This window comes from Sarcophilus harrisii, chromosome 3, assembly GCF_902635505.1.
Source record: "Sarcophilus harrisii chromosome 3, mSarHar1.11, whole genome shotgun sequence".
NCBI lineage: Eukaryota > Metazoa > Chordata > Mammalia > Dasyuromorphia > Dasyuridae > Sarcophilus > Sarcophilus harrisii.
The window spans coordinates 363,648,606-363,664,683 of NC_045428.1; the positions used below are offsets into that span (position 1 = coordinate 363,648,606).

The following is a 16,078-nucleotide window of genomic DNA, read 5'->3' on the forward strand; positions in this document are numbered from 1 at the left end:
GTCCATCAGTTGGAGAATGGCTGAATAAATTGTGGTATATGAAAATTATGGAATATTACTGTTCTGTAAGAAATGACCAACAGGATGATTTCAGAAAGGCCTGGAGAGACTTACACGAACTGATGCTGAGTGAAATGAGCAGGACCAGGAGATCATTATATACTTCAACAACAATACTAGATGATGACCAGTTCTGATGGATCAGGCCATCCTCAGCAACGAGATCAACCAAATCATTTCTAATGGAGCAGTAATGAACTGAACTAGCTATACCCAGAAAAAGAACTCTGGGAGATGACTAAAAACCAATTACATTGAATTCCCAATCCCTATATTTATGCACACCTGCATTTTTGATTTCCTTCACAAGCTAATTGTACAATAATTCAGAGTCTGATTCTTTTTGTACAGCAAAATAATGTTTTGGTCATGTATACTTATTATGTATCTAAGTTATATTTTAATATATTTAACATCTACTGGTCATCCTGCCATTTAGGGGAGGGGGTGGGGGGGTAAGAGGTGAAAAATTGGAACAAGAGGTTTGGCAATTGTTAATGCTGTAAAGTTACCCATGTATATATCCTGTAAATAAAAGGCTATTAAATTAAAAAAAAAAAAAAAAAAAAAAAAAAAGAAATATCCTTCTAAAGAGCTAATTAAACCTGACTGATAATCAATGAGAAGCACCGCAGTGGAGGTCTGTATTAAACAATTCATAAAACTCCAACCCTTCTGGGTTATTTTTCTCTTCATGTGATGCAGGGACTGTCTTTTTATTTAAATCCCAACTAAAATGCTAAAACGAAAAATTTTCCCCTCTTAATTCCAGTGTTTTCCCTTTTTTAATTTTTTCCTTATTAATCCTGTAAAATAGCACACTATCTCTCTGTGTGTCTGTCTTTCTCTGTCTTTCTGTGTCTCTGTCTCTGTTTCTGTCTCTCTTTGTCTGTCTGTGTGTGTCTCTCTCTGTTTCTGTTTCTCTCTGTCTCTCTGTCTCTGTCTGTCTGCTGTCTCTGTGTCTCTGTCTGTTTCTGTCTCTCTGTTTCTGTTTCTCTGTCTCTGTCTGTCTGCTGTCTCTGTGTCTCTCTGTCTGTTTCTGTCTCTCTGTTTCTCTCTGTCTCTGTTTCTCTCTGTCTCTGTCTGTCTCTGTGTCTTTCTCTCTGTCTCTGTCTGTCTGTTTCTGTTTCTGTCTGTCTGTCTCTGTGTCTCTTTATCTCTCTCTGTGTTTGTTTCTCTGTCTGGCACCTAGTGCGCAGGTGATGCCTGTTTCCTGCCTGTTTCCTGACCGGTCGCGTGGCACTTATATTTCCCGCGTGTAGCCAGCGGTTGGCACATTAAGTAAGCCCTTGGCGAGTGCTTGCTGACACTGAGCAGTAACGTCTTTCTGGGCCCAGCCGGTCACCGGGAGCAAGAATGGAGGGAGTGCGGAGAGGGGGTGCTAGTCTCATGCTGTCACATTTGAGCCTCGGCTCTGCAGGAGCAGCTGCTTTTACTATCCCCATTTTACATAGGAGAAGGAGGCCCTGTCCACGCCAGCACCTGAGCCTCCAAGCCAGAGCGCTTTGTCCCCGCCCTCCCTCACCGGCTTCTTTGTGCCCCACCTCCCGCCACCCCCACGGGCTCTGCAGGAGTCGGCGGCACTGCTTGGAAGAACCAATGGGGGAGTGAGCGTTTATGCTCTGAACGCCAGCAATTGTTACACAGCTGGGCTTGATTTGTTTTCTTCAAACGATGCAGAAAAAAGTGAATGACGCAAATGATAAGAACGCCGTGCCTACACTCTCGATCGTCAAACATTATCAGGAGGCATCCTTGGAAAAGTCTAACCGCCCCTTCCCGCTCTCCCCGTCCCGGGCCGTGGCGGAGGGCGCTACCATCGAGGGCCCCGGGGGCGGCCCGCGGCCTGGTGCCGCGCCGCCGCTGCGTGGGCCCGGAGAGAGGAACGGCCCGCCCAGGAAGGCGCTTTCCTCCACTCCGCCTCGTTGGGTCCTTGGGCTCCTGCCGGCCGCCGCGCCCCTAACCGCCTCCTCCTCCCACCTCCTTCCCTCCGGAGAAGCGGCGAATGGTCCCGTCCGGATGCCCCAGGGGGCGGGGGCGGGGGCGGGTGAAGGCGGATGGAATCTCTGTTGTACCTCGGTCGCCAGGGTAGCGCCGGGGCAACCACAAAGCGAGCGGGAGGTGGGGGCGGGGGGCGGGGGCGTCGCTCCGAGAATGAGGCCGGCCGCGTTAGCGGGGCTCCCGCCGCCGCGATGGGGCGGGGCAGCGAAGGCGGCGGCGGAGGAGGAGCAGGATGTGGGGGTGCTTCGGCCGTAGCCGCGGAGGAGCGCGGGCAGGTGACTGACCGACCGTTAGCGGTGCGCGCTCCTTAGCGGGCCAGGGGAGCCGCCGAGCTCGGGGCAGTGTGGGCAGTGGGCGGAAGGGCGGAGACGGCCGGGAGCCGACCCGGGGCCTAAGCGGAAGCGTGCAGGGAGCGCCGATCCCGGAGTGGGAGGGCGGTGCGGAAACCTGTGCAACGGGGGCAGGAGACTCGGAGGGGCTGGTGGGGAGGGGGCGGCATCCCGAGACCCCCCTCGCCCTCTTCCCCAAGCTGTCCGCAGGAGCCGGGAGCCCACAGTCAGTGTGGGCGATCGGGAGGCCTTTCCAGTACAACTCTTGTGTTTTCCCCTCAGTCAACAAATATTAGGCACCGACTGTGTGCAAGGGGAGCGCTGCGCCGAGTTCCGGGGTCACGAGGAAAGGCAGTAAACACTCCCTGCCCTAAAAAATATTTATTAGGCACCGACTGTGTGCAAGGGAAGCGCTGCGCCAATTTCCGGGGTCACGAGGAAAGGCACTAAACACTCCCTGCCCTAAAAATATTTATTAGGCACCGACTGTGTGCAAGGGAAGCGCTGCGCCGAGTTCTGGGGTCACGAGGAAAGGCAGTTAACACTCCCTGCCCTAAAGGAGTTCATAGGCCAACTTTAGGTCAAGCAGTCAAATTTTAAGCCAGGCACGCTGGGAATACAAGAGGAAGCAAAAGCAGGTGCCCTCAAGAAACTGAGAATATTAATGGAGGAGACAACATACAAATAAATATATTCAAAGCAAGAGATAATAGAGGACAAATAGGAAATAATGATCAGAGAGAAGGCACTGGAATTGGGGGGAGCTGGGATTGTATTGGGATTAAAATCCCAACTGATTCAGGAAGTCAGTGGACTGAATGGAGGAGGGAGAGTGTTCCTGCCATGGGGGAGAGGCAAGAGAAAATGCCCAAAGGCAAGGACAGAGTGTGTTTTACGTGGAAGAGACTGGAATCTTGTCAGGAAAACATGCGTACGAACTTTTACAGATTATAATGGCATTTATGTAGTTGAATATCCCATGTTATCCTCACAACAGCCCTGGAGTAGAGGCTTTTATTAACCTCATTTGGAGAAACTCAGGGAGAAAGTCACAGAATCACATAACTAGTGACTGAGGCAGGACTTGGATCGACATTTTGTTGGCTGCAGGTGTAGAACTAGGGAAGTGATCTTGCAGGAAAAGCAGTACTCGTGTAAATCTAATTATGGAAGGTGGGATTTATGCGGAATTTGAAGAAAGTAATTTTGCCACTTGGATTCACTCTGTAATGCATTCATAAAACACCTAAGTGGTGTTTTCCTTTTTTTAATAGAGAAGGGAACAACAGGTCCCAAGATCAAAAGTTTTGTTCACGATTACTTTAAGTGGACCTGCATACTTATTTTTCTCCCACATGGAAAAGAATTGTAGCGTTCAAATTCTCAAAGATAGAAGGGATTTCTCTTGAACATGTATAAACCTATAGCGTGAATTTTTTCCAGATAGCACTAGAAAACCTGTTGTCCTCTAGTTATTGCCGTTTTCCCACTAACCATCCTCTGTTCTTTAGACTGTGAAAACAGAATGAATTAACCAGTTGTATCTTAAAACATTGTTTACTCAAGATTTCTGTGTTCCCTATAGCTTACTGCTTTTTTAAAAATTCATGACTGCCCTGCTAAAGCATATTCATCTGTAAACATTTAAGTAATTTGTTCTTTTATTGAAGTTTTACTTTACAACTAAAAAGGTTCATTATGTTCTTTTTTTCAATGATATACAAATTTAATCCTTTTGATTTATCTTATTACTTTAAAGGTATTGATATATAAATAAGCATGTAATTAGTCGTTATTCAGATCTCCAAATGTACCTGTCTTAATCATTCAAATTTACCACAAAAGATTAGCTAGAGTATATTTTCCATTTTCAGATGAAACCATCATTTGATATGTTTATTTTTTCAAAAACAGTAACAGAATAGCCACCTTATTTGTAGTGAAATAGTTATAGATTCCAATTATATAATCTATCTTCATGAGATTTTGATTCTCAAAACTATGCTCTGTAAATGATAGATGCTGATAATTACCACTATTAGTAGTGTAAGATTGCTTTTGACCTATTATGTTTTGTCATAGTCCTTTTCCTCCAAGGAGTTCATGGTGTTCCTTGGAAACATTAGCAACAGTCAACATTACTCTCACAGATATCTATGAGATAAGTAAAGTTACAGTCATTTGATTAGTCATGATTAGCTAGAAAGAACCATAGCAAAAGCCTTTCAGCAATAGAATAGATGGCTGTAGTCATCAGACCTTAGGAAATTTGTTTAAAATGCCAGGAGGGCGAAGGAAAGAAACCCCAAAAGAATAGATTTTTGAAGGAAAAAAAAAAAGGAAAAGAAAAAAGAAAGTGAGCTTAGGTCAAAAAAGAATAAATGCATCTTTATTTCTACAGGGACTCCAACTTCGTTTTATGTCATATTTCTAGGATAGGAAGGGATCTCATATTAAACATATTACAACTTGGCCATAAAAAGGATAAGTAATTTGCTCCAAATCACTCAGCCAGTCAAGGTAAGGCCAGGAATAGAACAGGCTTCCTATTCAGAGTTCCCGCTCTGAGAGTATACTGTCTCTTCTCTCTCTGAAACATTGACCTTGTACCTGTTCTGCTTTAACAAATGGTGACCTAGTACTCCAAACATGAATATAAATGAACATGACTCATTTGAATTGTCCAGGTTGTTTGAAATTAATTCATCAAAGTGCTGTCTATAATTAACCATTTGGCTTTGTGTCCTGGCTTATTTATAACAAACCCTTTGAAAGCTGAAAATGGGAATCTGCCTCCAAACAGCAATTTGGTTCCTTCCATAAATTGTACTTAGCTTTAAGGTTGCTTACTAGCTTCACATAAGGATCTGTTTCTGTGGAGAGAAAAAACACAAATGTCCAAGGATAGACCTTCCCCTGATGGGAGGGGGGAAAAAAGGAAAATATGAAAGCCTTTAAGTAATTTAGTACAGTTGTTTTAGCAATTCATTTTAATTTTTGCTCATTATAGCTGTTTATAATTTTCAGTAGACACAGAAAATAAAAAGAGCATTATCTTTTTTTTTTCAGGTAGTGCTATTATGAACTTAAAATCTGTGCATACAGCCAAGTCTTCAGATCAGCAGCTTTTCAAACATTTGCAACATGAATAACATTAAACCAGTTCCAAAATTCTCCATACACCCCCCTGTCCTTCATACCAACCTAAAAGGCAGAACGAATGAACCATCTTTAAACAAAGATTTACATCAGATTTTCCAAGACTCTCTTGAATCTGATCCAGAAATCTCCATCCAAGAAATAAAATTCCAGTCTACTCTTGAAAAACAGAACCAAGCCTTAATGAAGGAAGTTTTTGAAGAAATGGAGCCTGACAGCTTAGAAGAAGGAAGTCCACAATTTCAAAATCTGAGCAAGTCAGAAGAAGCCAGTAATGAAATAGTTAAGCTGTCCCCTAGAAAGCATCCCCATCCTCAAGTCCCTGGTGAGAACAAAAGGTATGTTTTATAAGTTGATAGTTCTGAACTATCTGAAATAGTTGTATTTCAAATTACTGCTTTCGTTTCAAAAGGGAAGAATCAAGGGTTGACTTTAAAATGAGATATCCTTGAGTAGCCAACAGGAAAGCTTGAAGCTATATTTCTTTTCCACTTTCAGTGAGCCTTCATAAGAAAAAAGGATAAGGCGATATTGTTTACTTCCTTGTGCCAAATCAGTTGCTGACATCTCAACTCACTTTTTGGGTGTATTAGTTTTAAGATTTCTGTCAAACATTTATTAGTTTCTGCTTTTAGCTAATATTGTGCTTAGGAACTGTGAAGAAGTATAATATGATTGTTACCTTCAAGAAATTTATGGTCCAGAGATTAGACTATTAGATATGAAAGTTAATAGATATAGTATAGAATATAGTACAGGAGAAATTCAGAAAAGGGAGGGAAAAAACTAGACAGGATCAGAGAAATAAGGAAAGCTTTTTATAGATGAAAATTCAGGAAATGAAAGAGATTGTTACTTTTTGAAGATACAGATACAAAATGATGCAATGTCTTCTCCCAAAGGACTTCTGTATAGAATATATAGTACAGGAGAAATTCAGAAAAGGGAGGGAAAAAACTAGACAGGATCAGAGAAATAAGGAAAGCTTTTATAGATGAAAATTCAGGAAATGAAAGAGATTGTTACTTTTTGAAGATAGATACAAAATGATGCAATGTCTTCTCCCAAAGAACTTCTCTTTTGCCAGTGAGGAGACAGAACATACACACAGACAAAGCAATTTAAAGAGGAAAAGAGCACTTAATAAGCGCATTAGGGAAAGGGGAGGGATGGTAGTAGTATTTGATAATATTTTTTTTTTTAATCCTGTTAAAGATTTTAACAGGAGATCACTATTTCAGGTATCACAGAAACCCTTTTCTATATTGGGAACTGTCCAGGACTTAGCTGGTTGGCCTGACTTTTCTCTACTCTGTAGATGCATCTTGAGAGCTTAGTTGTAAAGACAGAGAAAGGACATCTACTCTGGGAATGGAGGACATTAATATAAACATGGAGATAGAATTCAGCATAACGTGTGTGCAACACAAGAAAAAGCGTTTGCTGACATGTTAGGAAGTTTATTGGGTATGAAGTAAAGTTGAATAGAAATAATGGACCCCAAATCATATAATCCTAGATCCAGAGATGAAAGGAACCTCAGAAGTCATTTAGTCCAACTTCTTAATTTTAGAGATGAAAAAACTAAGACTCAGAGATAGTTAAATGACTTGTTCAGGTTTACACAGGGAGTACCAGAGGTGGGATTTGAACCTAATTCCTCTTTAGAGTCAGTGCTCTTTTCATTACAGACTGCACAGCTTCCTTTCTTAGAAAGAGAGAGGACCTCAGAAGTCATCTAGTCCAGTTCCCATATGTGAAGTAAGAATCAGCAGTACATTATTTCCAAGAAGTATTCATTAAATCTCTGGTTGAATAGCTGCACTATTTTATTATTTCATGAGGTAGCTTATTTCATTTTTGGATAGCCTAATTGTTAGAGAGTTTTTCTTTATTTTGAGCTAATATTTACTTTTTCCAGGGTTCAGTTCTGGAGCCTCTTCTCTACATTATTTTCCTTGCTCATCTTATCAACTCCTGTGGATCATCTCTTTGCTGATGATCCTCAGATCTCCTTTTCTAGTCCTAGCCTCTCTCCTGACTTCCATAATCACACATCTAGCTATTTGCTTGTCATCTTAAACTATGTGACCCATAGGCATTTTAAACTAAGCATTTTCAAAATTGAAGTCACTATTTTGCCCAAGAAAATTTTCATCTTGCTAGCTGCCTATTATTGTTGAGAGTACCACCAATTTCTTCTTCTAAGCTTGCAACCCAGGTTCCATCCCCCTCACCCCACTGTCCCATAGCCGAAAGTGGTTGATTCCATAACATCTTTTCCATAAGCCCCCTCCTCTATCCTTGCTGCTATCTTGGTGCAGGCCCTCATTACCTTACACCTAGAGTCTTCCAGCCACAAGGTCCTCCTGCTCTGACTTGATAGAGGGGGCTCTCTTTCACATCCCTGGCATACTCTCCCTCCTCATTTTCACCTTTTGACTTACTTTAAGACCCAGCTAACATACCATCTTCTACAGGAAACTTTTAATAGTCCTATATTTATCTAATGCCTCCCTCTGTTGATTATCTCCAGTTTGTTTTTAATAGCTTATTTGTACCTAGTTATTCGTATGTTTTCTCCTCCACTGGACTGTGAACTCCTTGAAAACAGGGACTATCTTGTGCCTTTCTTTGTATCTATCCCTAGTGCTTAACACAGTGCTTGACACTGTTTATTGACTGACTGACATTTTTGTCAGTGTCCATTACAAGTTTCAGTTTATTCAGGGCATTAGTGCTCCTTAGATTCTCATAGAATTGTTATCATCTCTTGTTATTTGTCCATAAGTGCCCTTGCATCCATCTTTTGTATATGCTTTTGAAAGCTGAGCGCATTAGAGAGTTTTCTGTGTAACCACAATGGTTTCTTTAGATGTCCCCTCCTTTTCTTCCTGTTAAAAATTATTCATAATTGTGCACTCAGAATTATGTTCTTGAGAACCATTTTAAAGGACATTCTTTTTAGAGTCTCAAGCCAGAGAAGCGTACTTACCGTTTCACTTTGTGACATCTGCTATCCCAAAGCTTAGGTTATAACAGCAGCAAATATTAAAAACTCTACTCTCACTTGCTATCTTATAGGGGAAAAATAAAACTTAAATAAGACAAGGCCTTTGTTTTCAAACAATACATTCTAGTGATATAAGGATAAAATAAATATGTTCAAGACTTTTAGAAAAAAGTATTAAATTTGACCTGAAGAGGAGAGTGTGAGTAGGAGGTGGCTCAAGGAAGACTTCATAGAGTAAATGGTAATTGAGTTAGGCTTTAAGGGATGTGTAGAAATTCAATGAGTTACAGAGTATAACATGAATGAAGACATAGCATTAGAAAAGCAAGGTTTGTGTTATAAGGTGAGAGGACATTCCATTTGGCTGAAACTTGGAGTATATAGAAGAGAATAATATTATAGAAAGCTTTAAAGGTGGGATCATTCAAGATTTTAGAGAGCTTTGAATGACAACTTTACCCAGTAGACAAAAGGGAGTACTAAATATTTTTGAGAATATGATATAGCCAGATCTATGCATAAGAAAGATCATTCTATCCATGGTATAAACATTACTTTGGAAAAGTAATGGAGTCTAGTCTATAGTAAGGTGGTAGTAGTGGGGATAGAATGGAGGGAAGGAATGCAAACGATATGGAGTCAGAATTTTCAGATATTGTACAGATTATACAGTTAAAAATAACCAATTTATGTGAAAGGTGAAGGAGATGATAGTCAAAGAAAAACAAATTTCCATGATAGAGCAATTTTTTTTTAACATTGGCAATATTCAAAGATAAACATCTTATTCTGCATCTTGAGTCCATCACTTCTCTATCAAGAGGTGAATAGTAAGCAAGCATGATTATTGGTCCCTTTGAATCATGGTTTCACTCTATATCAATTCATATCACAGATTTATGGTAGAGTAACTATTTCATTATATTCATGTACCATAATTTGTTTAGACATTCTCCAGTCATTTCCAGTTCTCTAACACTACAAAAAACTGCCATAAATCTTTTTGTACTCATAGCTTCTTTTCCTCTTCCTTTAATTTCTCTGAAGTGCAGGTCTAGTAATAGGCTTTCACTGGATCCTATGTACAGTTTGATGACTTTTGGTCTGTAGTTCCAAATTGCTTTCCAAAATGGCAACACCATTTATATTCCTACTTTTTTGTAGCCTTCAACTTTTAAAATTAACTTTACTAATCTAATGAATCCGAAGTAGAACCTCAGAATTGTTCTCTACTAACAATAATTTGAAACTTTTTTCAATGGTTGTTGATAAATTGGGACTTTTTTCCCTTAAAAATTGGTTACCTATCATTCTACAATTTTTATAGAAACAAAGAACTGAAAACCATGGGGTTCTTTGTCATTTGAGAAAGACTGAACAAATTATGGTATATAAATGTAATGGAATACTATTTTGTTGTAAGAAATGATGAAAGAACAATTTTAGAGAAACCTGAGAAATCTTTTATGAATTATTGAAAGATGAAGTGGGCAAAACTGGTAGAAAAATTTACATCATAAAAACAATACTATAAAGAGAAACATTGAAAGACTTAAGAACTCTTATGAACACAGTGGTCAATCATGTTTCCAGAGAATTTAGGATTATACAAACTATCCACTTCTTGATAGGTGGTAGACTTAGGGTGCATATTGATATATATATATATATATATATTTTTTTTTTTTTTTGGACACAGCCTATGTTGACATTTGTTTTACTTGACTATGCCTATTTGTTACAAGGGTTTTGTTCTTTATTTTTTAGAAGAAATTAGTGGGAGAGAAAGAAAATAAGAGTTTTGTTAATAGAAAAATAGTAATTTAATTTAAAAATAACAAATCAAACTTTGTTCCTACCTTTTTATATTCTTTTATTTTACTTGAAAAAATAATAAGAAAGATAGAAAAACAGAAAAGGAATACAAAATAAATGTTTGCCCAGCAGAACATTAAGTAGGATTTAAAATATAGAATAACAAATTACCAGATCAAGAAAGTGTATATATCAGAAGAAATTATATTCATGAAGGTCCATTTTTTCTTTGCTTCCTTGTAAATTGTTCTTTGATTCTCTGCTACAGACCTTATTTACTTTATTTTTTTTTACACTTTTGTTTCCCACCCCCACCACCATCAAGCAAGCAAGCTACAGTTAAGAAAAGATATATATATATATATATATATATAGAGAGAGAGAGAGAGAGAGAGAGAGAGAGAGAGAGAGAGAGACAGAAAGAGACCCCCTCACATAAACATGTCTTTCATATCCCTGCTGACTCTTTGTTTAAATTCTGCTCCATAAATTGTCTTGCTATTACTTAACTTCCCTCCACTCAAGTATACCTCATCATCTTCCCTCCTCCTTTGTTTTCCCATCCATCTATCCCTTCCCACTTATTTCTTTCTAGATTTTGGAAGATGCTATACCCTTCATGATATATATGCAGTGTTGCTTATTGAACCCATTCCTGATATAAGTTTTCAAAACTACAAAATATTAGTACCTCTAATTGTGGGGTGGGGGTGGTGCCTCTAGTGCATGTCTATTCTTCCTCTTTACCTCATTTGTATAACATGATTACATATAAGGTAAAAAAATTTACCTTATCTCTGCCAATCTTCCTTTTGAGCTATCCTGTTGTTGATGAGTCTTAAACATACATTTCTCATGTAAAAGAAAAACAGTTTGTCCATGTTGAGTTCCTTAAAATTCATCTCATATGTTAAATAAATTTTCTCCTAAGTTTGAGTTTGATAAAAAGCCCTGAAAGTCTGCAAGTTCATTGAATGTCTATTTTTTCATATTCAAAATTATAAGTAATTTTGCTGGATATGATATTTTGGTTGCAGACATAGTACTTTTGATTGTCAGTAGGTATGATTTCACGACCTGTGGTCTTCTATTGTAGCTTCTGATAAGTCTTGAAAATTCTAATTGTAGCTCCACTATATTTCAATTGATTTTTTCTTGTTTCTTGCAAAATTTCTCTTTGATCTGGGGGTTTCAAAATTTGGCAATAGCATTCCTGTGTGTTTTCCACAAAGTATCTCTTTGAGGTGGTGATCAGTGGGGTTTTTCTATTTTTACTTTACGCTCATGTTCTATCACTCCAGGACAATTTTCTTGGATTATTTCTTGCACTATTGTGTCAAGGTTCTCTTTCTAGTCATATCTTTCTGGTAGTCCAGTTTTTTTATATTTTCTCTTCTTAATCTTTTCCCTAGATCTGTGGTTTTTCTTACCTTTCACATTCTGTTCTATTTTCTCATTCTTTATAATCTGTTTTGTTATTTCTTGGTCTCTCTGAAGATGAACCTGGTCTTCCCTGTTCCCTAGTTTCTGTGGTGAGGTTCTTTATTCTTTGCTGTTCATTTTTCTTTAATAAGAGATATTAGTACCTCTAATTGTGGGGTGGGGTGGGATGGTGCCTCAAGCTTCCCTTCAGCTCTTCCCTCTGACCTGGAACCTCAAACTCAGAGCTCCCCCTCAGGCAAGTGTCACCAGCCAGCGTTGTCCCTGCCCCACTGCACTCACTGAATGCTGGTTCTTTTTCGCTCAGGGCATGTCTCAGCAGCCCAGTGGGGCCTGGTGTTCCCAATCAGCTGAGGTTCACTCCATCTCTCTTACCTTACCGCCACTATGCTCCCTTTTCCTTCCTTCTTTATCCCTTTCCCATTAATCCATAAACCTTATCCCACTCCTATTGATCTACACACACTTCTATATTCCATTTTATTCTATTCCCTTTCCCTTATTTCTTTATAGATTTTGGAGACTTATATACTCTTCTTGGTATATATGTGTATTGTTCCCTCTTTAACTCATTGGCAATTTTAAGTTTTCAGAACTATTAGTCTTCCTTCTCCATTTAATATCTCTGTCTATTCTTACTCTTGCACATCATTCATATAGCATTTTTTTTTTTTTACCTTTTCCTTGATGGTTTTGCTTTTTAGTGGTCATCATACTCAGATCTATTCCAATCTTTCTTTTGGACTACTCAGTTACTAATGTCAGTTTTAGACATATGGTTTATATGTATAAAACAAACAATTTGTCCTTATTGTGTCCATTGAAAGTAGTCTTGTGATGTTGGCTCTTATTTGTTAAATTTCCTATTGAGCTCATATTTGCTTGAGACAAAATCCTGAAAATCTTGACAGTTTGTGGAATGTCTATTTTTTTTCATTCATTATTACCCTTAATTTTGCTGGACATACTATTTTTGGCCATAACTCTACTTCTTTTGTTGTTATATAGTATTCTAGGGCCTGTGGTCTTTTATTGTACTAGTTGATAAATTTTGTGCAGTATTTCTATGTTTTCCTTGTGAGATCTCCTGGAGAGGTAGTAATCATTAGATTTTTTTTTTCTATTTCTACTTGCCCCTCATTCTATCCCTTCAGAACAATTTTCTTTAATTATTTCTTGTATTGTGTGGAGGTTCTTTTTTTTGGTCATAGCTTTCAGGTAGTTCAGTTATTTTTGTTTTCTCTTCTTGATCTGTTCTCCATATCTGTTTTTTTTTTTTTTTAATAAAATGTTTCACATTCTCTTCTATTTTTTCATTCTTTATATTTTGTTTTTTATCTTTTCTTGGTCTCATAACTTCACTGACTTCTCTTTGCTCAATTCTAATTTATTTATTTATTTATTTATTTTTTATTTAATAGCCTTTTATTTACAGGATATATACATGGGTAACTTTACAGCATTAACAATTGCCAAACCTCTTGTTCCAATTTTTCACCTCTTACCCCCCCCCCCCCCCCCCTAGATGGCAGGATGACCAGTAGATGTTAAATATATTAAAATATAAATTAGATACACAATAAGTATACCTGACCAAAACGTTATTTTGCTGTAGAAAAAGAATCAGACTCTGAAATATTGTACAATTAGCTTGTGAAGGAAATCAAAAATGCAGGTGTGCATAAATATAGGGATTGGGAATTCAATGTAATGGTTTTTAGTCATCTCCCAGAGTTCTTTTTCTGGGCATAGCTAGTTCAGTTCATTACTGCTCCATTAGAAATGATTTGGTTGATCTCGTTGCTGAGGATGGCCTGATCCATCAGAACTGGTCATCATATAGTATTGTTGTTGAAGTATATAATGATCTTCTGGTCCTGCTCATTTCATTCAGCATCAGTTCATGTAAGTCTCTCCAGGCCTTTCCGAAATTATCCTGTTGGTCATTTCTTACAGAACAGTAATATTTCATAATTTTCATATACCACAATTTATTCAACCATTCTCCAACTGATGGACATCCATTCAGTTTCCAGTTTTTAGCCACTACAAAAAGGGCTGCCACAAACATTCGTGCACATACAGGTCCCTTTCTCTTCTTTATAATCTCTTTGGGATATAATCCCAGTAGTAACACTGCTGGATCAAAGGGTATGCACAGTTTGATAACTTTTGCTCAATTCTAATTTTTAAAGATTTGTTTTCTTTAAGACTCGGGTCTCCTTTTCTGGTTGGTTGACTTTTTTTCCATAGTCTTGTTTTTCTTGCATTTATAATTTTTTTACCCAATCTCTTGCATTTGTCTTGAAATTTATTTTTAAAGTCTTTATAAGATCTATAAATTCTTTTTGGGCAAGTAAGCATTTAATATTACTCTTTGGGGTAGAGACTTTTTTTTTTTTACTTTGGCATCCTTCTCTGAAGATGAATCCTGATCTTCTCTATTCAGTTAGTAACTTTCTGTGGTTAGGAGTCTTTATCCTTTGCCTTCTCATTAAAAAAATAAATAATTAAGAATTTAATAGTGTAATCACCTCTTGTCCTGGGGTGAAAGGGATGGTTCTTAGGCTTTCAGGTCTTCCTTTAGTTTTCCCTTCTGATATTGAACCCCAAACCAAGAATCCCACCCTCCTGTAAGTGTCTGCAGCCAGCAGCTAGCCTGCCCCACTGGTATTCTGGCTCCTGGTCATGATATCCTTTTTCAGTAAAGATCTCCTCAATCTTCCCAGATTTAAATCCCCCTCCCCTCTCCCACTCCAGAAATAGTCTGGGAAGTGAAAGTTCCGATAGTGGGGACTGCTGCTAAGTCTAACCCAGCTAACCCCAGGGCTCCCTATTTGCTGTTTCGTAGGAACTAGCCTGGAGGTGTTTGAATTTGACACAGGTTAATACTCTATCCTGGGGTCTTTCTTGGGGCTTCTCTTGTTGTCCTTGGGGGACCCCTGTTCTGCCCAAATCTTTCACTAGTCTATGTTAGCCCTATCATACACTTTTGTTTTGTTTGTGGAAGGAAATCTGAAACATTTGGAATTGTCTGACCTACTCTGCCATCTTCCCAAAATCCTTCCTCCTACTATTGTGATTCTATTACTTCTTCTTGATCCATTTTCCAGATTATTTTTATTCAAAATGCCTTACATTGTCTTCAGTTTTTTCAATCTTTTGACTTTGTTTTAATAATTTTTATTTCTTATGGATTTGTTAACTTCTGTTTTATCTATTCTAATTTTCTGGGAGTATTTTTTTTTGAATAAGGTTTTGTACTTCTGATACTAAGGTATTAATTCTTCAATTAAGTCTTTCTTCCAAAACATTCATTTATGTTTCATTCCTTTTCTCTAGTGTTTTCATTTTACTTTTACTTTTTATTTTTCAACATTAATACATTATATTTATATTTTTAAAAATTCTACTTTATTTTATTTTAAGTTTAGAATTCTCTCCTTCTGTTTCTTCCTCCTCTCCTTTCCCTACCCACTAAAACAATAAAAATAAGATATATTACTAATATATATAGTCATGCAAAACAGATTTTTTTGTATTAACCTAATCCAAAGCAAAAGAGAAGAGAAAACCTTCAGTCTGTTTTCTGAGTCCATCAACTCTCTTTTCATTAAGAAAATAATCTTTAATTGAACTATATTGGATTGCTTGCTGTTCTGGGGATAGAGATAGGGTGAAGGGAGAACAGGGGGAAAGTTTTGGAACATGTTGAAAACTATTTTTGCATGTATTTGGAAAAATAAAATACTATTAAAAATAAATAAATAAAAGAAAACTAATTTTTAATTTTTGCTTAACTTTTCTAAGAAATCTAGTTAACCTTGTAACCAAGTTTTGTTTTTCTTGGAAGTTTTTCTTGGAGAGATTTTGAAGTTATTCTCTTCTTGTTTTGTCTTGGCTCTCCCTGGCACCATATTTCATCATTATGGGAATCTTTTTTTTTTAATAATAATATATATAATCATTTGTCTTTTTATTAATAAGCCTTTTGTCTAGATTTAAGAAAGTAGTGGACAAATTTTAATGCAGACTAAACCCAAAAGTGTGTTCTACATTCTTTTTTTTTCTTTATATAGTTTTTTATTTACAATATATATATATATATATGTGGGTAATTTTTTTCAGTGTTGACAATTGCCAAACCTTTTGTTCCAGTACCCTCACCCCCTCCCCAGATGGCAGGTGGATATGGGAATCTTTTTTAAAAGAAATTCCTTCCTGCCTTCCTATAAGGCTAAGTTCTATGGGTTTTATTTGA

The 16,078-nt window shown here is 37.7% G+C and overlaps 1 protein-coding gene across 6 annotated transcripts in view; it reads left to right on the forward strand.

Annotated features, from left to right (window-relative positions):
• Positions 1 to 1,319: 1,319 nt before the first annotated feature.
• JHY (junctional cadherin complex regulator) overlaps positions 1,320 to 16,078 on the forward strand; it is a 110,017-nt gene continuing 95,258 nt past the window's right edge. For 3 of the 6 annotated variants that reach the window (XM_031960178.1, XM_031960181.1, XM_031960183.1), the window contains exons 1-2: positions 2,239 to 2,336; positions 5,460 to 5,887. In XM_031960178.1, the coding sequence (XP_031816038.1) occupies positions 5,535 to 5,887 (353 nt within the window). In that variant the 5' untranslated portion in view covers positions 2,239 to 2,336; positions 5,460 to 5,534. Of the gene's footprint in view, positions 1,342 to 2,145; positions 2,358 to 4,770; positions 4,911 to 5,459; positions 5,888 to 16,078 lie in introns of those variants that run through there. The other 3 variants (XM_031960180.1, XM_031960179.1, XM_003764127.4) reach the window with 3 other exon arrangements.